An 11547-nucleotide genomic window follows, 5' to 3' on the forward strand; every position below is an offset into this window, starting at 1 on the left:
ATCAATTTACAAAATGTAAAGTGAGCAAACAGAAGAGAAATCCAAATCAAATCAATATTTGGTTTGCCTTTGCCTTCAAAACAGCATCAGTTCTTCTAGGTACACTTGCACACAGTTTTGGAAGGAACTTGGCAGGTAGGTTGTTCCAAACATCTTGGAGAACTAACCACAGATCTCCTGTGGATGTAGGCTGCCTCAAATCCTTCTGACTCTTCATGTAATCCCAGAGAGACACCATGATGTTGAGATCAGGGCTCTGTGGGGGCCAAACCATCACTTCCAGTACTACTTGTTCTTCTTTATGCTGAAGATAGTTCTTCATGACACTAACTGTATGTTTGGGGTCGTTGTGCTGCTGCATAATAAATTTGGGACCAATCACATGCCTCCCTGATGGTATGGCATGATGGATAAGTATCTACGTGTATTTCTCAGCATTAAGGACACCACTGATCCTGACCAAATCTCCAACTCCATTTGCAGAAATGCAGCTCCAAACTTGCAAGGAACCTCCACCATGCTTCACTGTTGCCTGCAGATACTCATTATTGTACCGCTCTCCAGCCCTTCGGCGAACAAACTGCCTCCTGCTACAGCCAAATCTTTCAAATTTTGATTCATCAGTCCAGCGAACCTGCTGCCATTTTTCTGCACCCCATTTCATATGTTTTTGTGCATAGTTGAGTTGCATAGCCTTGTTTTCACATCGGAGGTATGGCTTTTTGGCCGCAATTCTTCCATGAAGAGCACTTCTGGCCAGACTTCTCCGGACAGTAGATGGGTGTACCTGGGTCCCACTGGTTTCCTCCAGTTCTATGCTGATGGCACTGCTGGACATCTTCCGATGTCTAAGGGAAGTAAGCATGATGTGTCTTCCATCTGCTGCATTAAATTTCCTTGGCTGACCACTGCGTCTATGGTCCTCAACATTGCTCATTTCTTTGTGCTTCTTCAAAAGAGCTTGAACAGCACATCTTGAAACCCCAGTCTGCTTTGAAATTGTTGCCTGGGAGAGACCTTGCTGATGCAGTCTAACTACCTTGTGTCTTGTTGCTGTGCTCAGTCTTGCCATGGTGTATGACCTGTGACATGAAACTGTCTTCCACAACCTCACCTTAGTAGCAGAGTTTGGCTGTTCCTCACCCAGTTTTAAGCCTCCTACATAGCTGTTTTTGTTTCAGTTAATGACTGTGTTTCAACCTACATATGAAATTGATGATCATTAGCACCTGCTTGGTATAATTGGTTAATCGTACACCCGACTCTAATCCTACAAGATCCCTGACTTTGTGCAAGTGTACAAAGTGTGCAAGTGTAAGAATTGATGCTGGTTTGAAGCCAAAGGGTAGTCACACCAAATATTGATTTGATTTAGATTTTTCTTCTGTTCGCTCACTTTGCATTTTGTAAACTGATAAATATAAACAATTACAATATATACTTTTGAAAGCATTCTTACTTTACAGCATTTTTTCACACCTGCCTACAACTTTTGCACAGTACTTTATGTATTTATTATTTTACTAGGCTTATATGTTACTCCAATTTATTGATGGACTAGAGTGGGACTGTTTACTGATGGACTTGGCTGTTATCCCTACCATGCGGTAACAGGATTAAAAGAACAAAAAAAATAGAGCCAGATTAAAAACAAACATGAACATCCATGAATTTAATACAGTAATAACAAAATATTCCTATGCCAAGGAACCATAAAAACCCAGAAAGTTGTATACTCATATCCCGCTCAAAGTCCTGTTGATTTTGATTGCTTTCCTAAATCTCCGGAATGTTGGAGCAAGTTGAATTTTTTGGTTTTCCTGTATGTAATGCTTTGCATTAAGAGTTTCTCTGTGGCTATGGATAAACTTTTGTTTGCCTTTCGAAACATGGAGTATAACTAAACTATTATGTTTAGTAAATGAAATTAGCAAATGCTGAAAGCTGGCAAAGATGACAACTGAAGACATCTGATGTTTCCTCATATAAAGTACACATACTACTTAGAATACTTTCTCAGAATGATATTTGTTAAAACATTTTTTTTCAATGTTTCAATCTGGACAGCGTGACTTAATGAACATTAAGCTCTGCTGTGTCTCAGCCGAAATGTTATTTACATATAAGAGTTTATTTATTAACTATACTTTGCACTTCAAGATTTGGGTATATATAAGTAAACTCCTTATTTCTCTTAGATGTCTCTTAGAGGTCCAGCTCCACTAACAGTGGTACATCTGTCTGGAGATCAGGTCCAGGGAGTCATTCATACAGCTCAGACCTCCTCCGTGATTCACTCACCACAAGGGCAATCAATACAGGTACATTGTTCACATCCATATGTAGCTTATTTTCACATTTTTCTAAATGTTTGCATTTATACACTTTAGCCTATCATTTAAAAAAGTAAAGTCTCCCTCAAATCAAGCTTGACTTCTGGTGAGTTCATGGACAAATTCATGTAATTCGTGGACAAATTCATGTAATTGCAGCAGTATAGAAATGAAACTTAAATAGCAGAAGTTATTGGTGATTAACTGTGTTATTTATAAAAGTGAACATTTATTTATAACAATATTTCTATGAACCCTACTTAAGTAACTCAAAGCAGTTTATGTAAAAGAAGAAAATAAAACCATAAGAAGAACTGAACATAATACAGTAATAATTACAAATATGGCCCAGGTCCATCAGAACAAGATGGTTTTGACTGCTTTATGAAATATAAGCACAGCAGGGGCTCCTCAGGGTACATGTATTCCATAATTCGGGGGGAGGGGGGGCTGTCACTAAGAAAGTTTACCTCCAGGCTCCTACTCCTTTTATCACACACTGGGAGGGGACTCAGAACAGCCCCTCTTGGGGTGCTGGCATACAAAGTGCTAATTCTGGTTGGAAGACACAATCCTGCAAGTACAAGGTACCAAGTCATGAAGAGGTTTAAGGTTTAAACCCATCAGCTTGATTTGGGCCCAGGAACATGTTGGTAACCATTACAGCAGCCTCAGTGTACGTGTTAACAGTGCTTAACCTACTTCCTCCAATCAGTAGTCGGGGCACTGCATTTTGCAGCTACTGCCACTTTTGAGTTGCCTCCAAGGCAACTAGGTGCTAAATAAACTTAAGAAACAAAAACTAATTCATCCTTGTTCTTGGGCTACAACTGTATACCTTTTTAACTAAATAAAATAAAAAAGGGAAAGGAAAGAAATTTATTGATTAAAACAGGATACACACACATAAACACACACATTTCATATAATGTTTGGAAGATACAGAATAACTATCAGGTCCAGTTCACATTGTTCAGGACAAATACAAATAATTTGCATTTATAAAGCATCTGGGAGTGGTCATTCCCAAGTAGGTCAATTAATTAATAATTAAAATGCAAGTAAAGTCATCTAGCTCTTGGCAGACTACACTCATAAAATGTAACACAACAAAGTTTAAAAAAAGACAATGCAAATTCATTATAAAAATTAAAATAAACAATACATTTTGATAATGAACAATCACTTTGAATTGTACCAGACACTTATTAGAAGCCAGCACAGTGTTCACAGTATAGATGTCACATGGTTCTAATGGCTCTCACCTGCCAACACATAGACAGCTGCATTGTGCATCAATTGCAGTTTCCAGGTAGCCTCATGTATAGCACATTAGAGTTGTCTACCCTTCTAGCAGTAGTTGTGAGCCCAAGAAAACACCCAAGTCACGGGCCTGATCCTTCAAGGAAAGTGCCACCTTATCCAAAGTAACTACAGGATCAGACAGAGCCAGATAGTTTCTTAGCATATAGCAATCTGTTTTGTTTGGATTCAACCTCAACTTGTTTTATTCCATCCAGACCTTCACAGCCTTCATGCATTGAGGCAAGAATTCCATGGCATTTCTGGGCTGGCCTGGGGTGCTGCTGTATAACTGGATATATGTTCACATACTTATGATCTTCACCTCAGTCCAACAGACGACCTCTCCCACTTGCCATATGTAAATGTTAAACCATAGTGATGAGAAAACTAATCCCTTGGAATACCACACGGGAGTGCCCAAGGGGCTGACTTTGCTTTTCCCCTTTCTGTTCACTGGAATAGCCTGCTAAGGAAGAAGTGGAATCTCTGTAAAACATTGTCTTGGATTCCCAATCCTTGCAGGCAATCCTGAAAGATACCATGATTGATGATACTAACTGCCACCAAGAGGTTGAGTAGGATCAGGAGGGTGTACCCCCCCCAGTACAAATTCCAACAAAGGTCATCCCAACTGGAAAGAACAAAGCTGTTCCAGTCCCATACTAGGGCCTGAACCCTAGCTGAAGATGGTCCAGATAATCTGCTTACTCTTGGGCATTCTGCAGCTAAAGCCATACCATCTGAGAAGATTGGAGATGGGACAATAGTTATCCAATCTAGCCAGATCCAGAGGAGGCATCTTCAGAAGCACTTCCTGAAGGGCATCCAGAATAATCCCCTTCCCCAAAGAGGCATTGACAACCTCCCAAGCCCAGCTATTCGCAGGAACCAGGAACAGCATGGATCAGAGCTAAAGATGGTGGAGCTCATGCCAGAGAACACTCTGTCCATCAGAGTCTACAAATTGAAATGAATCCCAAATAGCAATACAAGACAGTGTTCTAGTCAACAATTCACACCCTGTGGAGTCCTTGGGGTTCTCTGAGCTCAACTGTGAACTGAACTCCACAGTTCAACCCTGAGCTACACATATTCGCCTCCAATTCACACCCTGCCCTATCACAGGGCTACTACTAGATGATAACCCACTGATACAGTAATGATGGAGAAGTGTGAATGCTTCACCACCATTATTGTCATAGTGTAGACTTGAACGTAAGCTGTTACCCATGTTGGTCAAATTCACTTTTAACCATCCTCCTAAGCACTCTGTGCATTACTTCTGCCTCTTCCAAAACACCACAGTAAGCTACTAAGCACTTCAAGATCTGCCAACAGATAGGCTGCATAGAAGCAATGGCTTCAAGCATTCTGGCCACCTCCTGACCCCATCATTCAAGCAAGCACTCAACAGAATTGCCTGTCAGATTGCTCAGAAAATACCCAAATCTCCCTCACCCCCCAAAATCTTCTAACTCCAGAAGGTGACTAGATCATCCTAGAAGTTCCTTGCAGAAGCCCCAGATGAAATCCTGAGCTCTGCAAACTCCATCCCTAGAATATGGATGTTGAAATCCCCCAGTATTAACTAGAGCAACTCCAGTGCCAGTCCTATGACAATATTTAGCAGCTCAGAAAGGAATCCTGCTGGACAGCAGGGTGATTGGTGCATGAGCAGGATTCTCAACCTATCTTTGCAGCCCAACTAATGCATGAACATTCATGCTCCGTCAGCTCCAGAACAGGAGCAAAATATCCTCCATTGCTAAAGGAGATTCTTGGGCAGTGTGAGCTCTCTGCTATATTTAGGCATTTTAATGTCACACTTTGAGTAAGTGTCAGTAACTTCCAATCTGTTTAGCTACAGTTAAAGCAAAGGAGAGCCGGTCTGGTGTAGTGGTTAAGACAGCAGGTTAGAAACCGGAAGACTGTGAGTTCTGGTCCTGCCTTCGGCATGAAGTCATCTGTGTGACCTTGGGCCAGTCCCTCTCTCTCAGCCCTAGGAAGCAGACAATGGCAAACTGCTTCTGAAATCTTGCCAAGAAAACTGCAGGGACTTTCCAGGCAGTCGCCAGGAGTCAACACTGGCTCGAAGGCTCAAGGGCACCAAAAAAGGGGGGGGGCAGATGAGGCTTTAAGAACATAAGAAGTCAGACAATTGGTCCATTTGGCTCAGTATTGCCTGCATTGTCTGTTGCTCTTCAAATGTTCAGAGTAGAGCCTTCCATAACCATGGATCTTCTGTTACTGAGTTGTAGTTTTTAATGGCCACTTGTTTATAAGATGGTAACTGCATCTGTCTCAGCTGTAGCATGTTTGGACTAGTACTCGTGTTCCTTGGTAAAAGACAGCATGAAATCCCCACACAAAATTCATTTCTAATAGTTGTCCTACAGTTAGACCATATACCTACCCATAAATGTCAAGGAACAAAAACTAAGAAATTTTGTTTCTACGTGAAAGCTATTGTATGTCATTTAGTAGTATCCTGTTAGAGGCTCTTCATGTCTAATATGAAAGTATACATCAAATTAGTATTTCCTTAAACATTCCTCAAATTATTCACTGACATTCATGTACTGAAGATTCCTTGTTCTATGTTTCCTTATATATCTGAACATCTAATTTCTAATATTCTAACAACATTAACTATTATGGGCTTATTTTGTGAGGCACTTGTTAAGTGTCCCATTACTAAAGGGGATTCTTGGACAGTGTGTAGTGTCTGCCATATTTAGGCATTTTAATGTAACAGAACCAGGATGGGATATTTGCTGGCTCCTGGTTGAACAGCAGGTGACAAGGTTCAGAGTTACCAGTTCTTAAGGAAACTGCAGTTCAGCAGAGATTTTTGTAGGAAGGAAGGGTAGGATATAATTTTTGCTGCTGGTGCTGCTTCTTCCTTGATGCTTTCCATATTTAAAAGAGTTCTCCAACTCCCCCAAATATGTGAGGGAGGAAGGGAGGGAGGAGGGAGGAAGGAAGGAGACAAAAATTGTCTTCCCTAACCAAATGTGTTATGCCTAGATCCCAGTATTTCAGCAAAACTGTTTCTTCCATCCTTTAAGCTTTCCTCCCCTCCTCTTTAGGGCTGAGAACTGATCAGTGTCAGTGATCAGGAACCTCAGAGTTCTGCAAGATTATGTGCTTTCACTTCAGCTGTTTATAGGGGCAACTGTGAGAATATGCCATCTTCACTTGTTGAATGCCACTGACACTTCACATTTATTAATTTAGGGCCTGATCTCTTGCCTGGACTACTGCAATAGTCTCTTCCTTTGTCCTACCTCTGATTACTAACTTTGGTCCAGAACTTGCTGGTATTTGCATGAACACCTTCTCCAAGTAGAACCAACTTTCTAGTATATTCATCCTGGATGGGAATGTTGGGAATATTCACTCCATCACCAGGGTGTAGGGAGGGTGTTTCCCAGTTGTTTCCAGCCCTTCCTCCCATGGAATAGTATTCCCCCAGAAATTAGGTCAGCAATAATTGAAGTCATTTCAAAACATTGTCAAGACAGTATTATTCTGCAGGGTTTTTGAAAGCTGAAGTTGCCTTAGACTGATGGGCACCATTTGATAGTTGCACTCATGTTTTAAATTATTTGACTTTTTATTGAATTATTATGCTTTTATCTATATATATTTTTTTGTTTTTATAAGTGTAAACCACCAGGGATCTGGATTCTGGCAATATAGAAATGAATTAAATAAGCAAACAAGCAAACAAACAAATAAAATCACTGCCAGATAATTGCTTAGTTCTCCTGAATGGCCCAGGGCAGGGGCACTGCTTTCAGGCCATCCTCAAGTATGCTATTTCCTCAGGGGTGCACTCCTCTCACCCCAGTGATTCCGTTTCATGTCAGAGGACTTGTCCTTAGTATGTAGGGCCAAAACAGCCATTCCTTCTGAACCATTAGACAGATTCCTACTAATGTACAGTACTTGGCAGGTATGAAAGCTGCATCATATTGTCTCATATAATGTTCAACAAAATGACAGTTTATTTATTTCAGGTGTCATTATCAGAGAATGAGGATTCACAAGACTCTTCAGATAGCATAGACTCTTCCCAGAAAGCAAGAGGTCTCTTAGCACGCCGACCATCTTACAGGTCAGTACTTTATACTAAAATATAATTTCTTCTCAGATCTGTACTAGAGTTATTATGGAAAATAATATTTTGTGGTAAATTGGGATTCTTTGGAAAAAATGGAAGAATGCCAATACCTTTGGCCTCATCTATATTAGCCAAATGGGAAAAAAATTGGTCAAGGGCATACTTTTAAAACCATCTTTGGAAAACAATACAATAAATTCCCATAGGAAACAATAGACACAGCTTTTTCACTAACTGAAAAGGTCTGATTAGGTAGTGTCTATTTATTTTTTTACTTTCTCAACAGAAAGAACCAGTAGTGGACTTTTCAGTTTGTCGGTGATTCTTAAAGTGTGGTCCAAGGACCCCTGGGGGTCCCCCCCCTCAGGGGTCCACAAAATCAAAATTATTTGCCAGATATTGAAGATACTTGCTAAAATTTAAAACAATGTCACTCTTCTCGTGATTATTTTTTATTTGTTAAAACAATATAGTTTTGTTTTATGGAAAATATTTATGTTAATATCTAATGGGTTTATTATTGTTATTTTTACATGATTCAATATTAATCATGTAAATTAATGTGGTAAATATTGGTAAATTATAATCCACACAAACAAAACTCTTTTGGGGTCCTCCATAATTTTTAAAAGTGGGAAGGGGTCCTGGGAGCAAAAAAATTAAGAAATACTGCTTTAAACAAACCCTTATTTAATAAGGTCACTTATTTCTGACAGTTCCTTCCCCATTAAGTTTTCTTAATGTTTTGATTTAAAAAAATCTTGGCCAATGTTCTGTAGGCACTTTTTTTTTTTTGGCAGTATGACTACCAGCTGTAAATGTAATGAAAGCTCTGGGTTATGGTTCTTTCCTGATGTTTTTGCAGAGAGGAGTAACTGCTGGCAACAAAATAAATAAAAAGTTTTTAAAGGACTTCTAGCATTTCTTAATTGCATGCATATTAGCATTATAAGACAACATAGGAGCACACAGAGTTCATCAAATCAACTAAACCACCATTGTAGTAGTAGTTGCTACATTTATACAGCCTCAGCAGCATTAGTAACACTTGTTGCTCCCTGCTTCTAGAAAGGATGATAAGAGTTTTAAAAAAAGAGCCCAGCCACAGCGTGCAAGATTAGCCCAACTGCAGTGTTGAGAATAGTCAGAAAACTCAAAAGAACATTTTTCTTTCACATTCTGAACAAAACTCTCAAAACACATGAGTTTTGTTTTATGTATAGAACATTCAACTGTTATGAAGTCGGAACATTTTGAGGTCACAGTATTGTGCACAAGCCTAGATTGTAGTACTTCCTGATGAAAAATCCCTGAAGATGATAGGAGTTGAATTATAACTTTTAAACAAAAAGGTTTTTAAAACAATAACTTTTGCTGTGCAGTAGGTAAATGCAAAAGGTACCATTCTGATTATTGAATATTCCAGATTTCTCTAGAGCTTTCCCAAAACAGTAAGTTTATGAATAGTGTACTATGGAGTTAGATTTTGTCTCCGTGCCTTCAGCATCTACACTAAAACCTCTAAGAAAGTCATATGAGATTCTGGCTTAGATATTATAAAAAGGAAAAAAAAAAAAGACCACTCTTAACTCTTGTTCCATTTTCTAAATCTTGTTTTGAATATGTATTTGTGATTGAAAAGAAACAAACAGATAATCAAGAGGAGGGTGGGATTCTGTTCTGGATTTCTTCCCACTCGTAGTTATTCCTGGATCTTTTCCTCCAGCTGGCCGTATAACTGCAGTGACTGGGAATGATAGTTATCAGTGTTATCTTATGTGCCTATTATGCCCTTTCTTGTAAAAAACAAACCCAGACCTGTCTTAGTCATTTTTGATGTAATCACCTCCCGCTTAGACTACAGTAATGTGCTGTGTATGATACTGCCCTTGCAGACTTTTCAGCAGCTTCTGTTGGTTCAAAATATCAAAAATCATGTTTGGAGCCAGACACTAATTCCAAATGTTAGATTTTCTTCTATGAAGATCTAAATCATGTGAGGGGAATATTTTCAGGTTTGAGAGCCACATAGATTGCTAGCTGATCTTCTGGTTAAATGGTGAAGGATCCTGTACTTTCTGGAGCCAACAGCCACAGATTGCCCATTTCTTTTGTGTCTGTAATCTGAATCTCAGGGAGCCAGTATAGTATAGTAAATTGTTGAACGTGTATCAGGGAGACCCAGCTTCCTGTGCCCATTCTATAGTGCAGCCCACTGGGTGAGTTTTGGCAAGCCCTTCTCTCTTTGAGCTTTACCTGGCTCAGGACTATTGTGGGGATAAACTTAAGGGAGCCATGCCCTCCCCCATGGTTGCTCTTTGAGCTCTCTGAGAGAAGATGGGGTGTATGCAACAACAGCAACGTACAGCAGTATCTCACAAATTCCAACTCAGCCTATGAGCTTGTGCAAGAATTTCAATCTGCTTTTGAGGCTGTTTGGACTTTCGTACTACCAACAAATGACTATCTGATAGGATATTTTCAGGCATGGCACCTAAATTTTAGCACAGCTTCCCAAACAAATGCTAACCATCTTTTACAGAATATCCACCTACAATCTTCTATCTACTCTTCTTTTAGCTTATTTTTGTTGTTAAAAACATGATTATTTTTTATTATTTGTATGTATTTTTAAAATGTGAATGTGTTTATTGTACCTTTCTATAAAATATTCAAGGCAAAAGAATTCAAAAATATGCATCAATAGCAGACAATTATTTTAATGAAGGGTTTTTGGTTTTCTAAGGCCACAAAATATTGGACTCTGTTTCTCTTGAATTTGAAAAAAAAGCCAAACTGTGCCTAGAATTATGCATATTGAAATAATCAATGTAATAATAACGTACCCACTTTTTCAACATGATCTTTCCCCCCAGCAGTATACATCTGATACACTGTGTTGCTTTTTTATAGAAAAATCTTGAACGATCTTTCTTCTGAAGACACAAGGGAAAGGAAAGGAGATGAGTCAAATCCTGCTGTCACTTCAGTGCCTGTCACTACACCTGTTTATCAGACCAGCACTGGTCAATATAGTATGTATTATCAATAAACTCCTGCACTGGGTAGGTTGCTAACACCCAGGATTATAATTCAGAATTACGATCCCTTCCAGAATTATTAATTATCAGGAAAACAGAATAATAATTTTTGAATTTTTAAAAATTCAGTAATTATTTAGCATGAGATAAAAATTATATTTATCTCATGCTAAATATTTATTCATTCAAAGTATGTAGTCCAGCAAGCCAGCGTTGAGAAAATGGAGGAATGTTATCAAATGTGCTTGTCAAGATTTTTATTATTTATTTAGAGGCAAGAGACTGTATTTAGTAGAATATTCCTGTGGGACAGCCCAAAGGAGAAGAAACATTGCCTGCTGTGTATCTTGTACTGTGCAGTGCTCAGCATCTTTTCTGTTTCATTCTTTCTTGTTCCAAAGTTGCCATTGCCCCAAATGGACCTTTACAGTTGAGTAGTCCAGGTGCGGAGAGTGTGCAGGGCTTGCCGACATTTACAAATGCTGCTGGGACTCCACTATTACAGTATGTGCAGACATCTGACGGCCAGCAAATACTTGTACCAAGTAACCAGGTAGTAGTGCAAAGTAGGTATCCACTTTTAATAATTCAAAATGTTAATCTCTTTTCCTACCTAATACTGTTATTTTACATTAGTACCAATTCATTACACTCCCATCTGTGGCAAGATTGGGGAAGTTCCAGTACACTTAAGGCTTTTAGTGCAACTCCCAAATTCCCTCCATAATTTATTGGTTGAAAT

General features: G+C 39.1%; 1 protein-coding gene across 3 annotated transcripts in view; it reads left to right on the top strand.

Annotated features, from left to right (window-relative positions):
* Positions 1–11547, top strand: part of ATF1 (activating transcription factor 1) — a 33291-nt gene that overhangs the window by 11563 nt on the left and 10181 nt on the right. For 2 of the 3 annotated variants that reach the window (XM_088138187.1, XM_088138188.1), the window contains exons 3-6: positions 2199–2321; positions 7661–7758; positions 10678–10799; positions 11207–11371. In XM_088138187.1, coding sequence (XP_087994313.1) covers positions 2199–2321; positions 7661–7758; positions 10678–10799; positions 11207–11371 — 508 coding nt within the window. The remainder of the gene's footprint in view (positions 1–2198; positions 2322–7660; positions 7759–10677; positions 10800–11206; positions 11372–11547) is intronic. The other variant, XM_088138189.1, reaches the window with a different exon arrangement.

Source organism: Python bivittatus, unplaced genomic scaffold (genome assembly GCF_059951505.1).
Source record: "Python bivittatus isolate LINGU-HERP-01145 unplaced genomic scaffold, Pbiv_v1 ctg000220_np1212, whole genome shotgun sequence".
Taxonomy (NCBI): domain Eukaryota; kingdom Metazoa; phylum Chordata; class Lepidosauria; order Squamata; family Pythonidae; genus Python; species Python bivittatus.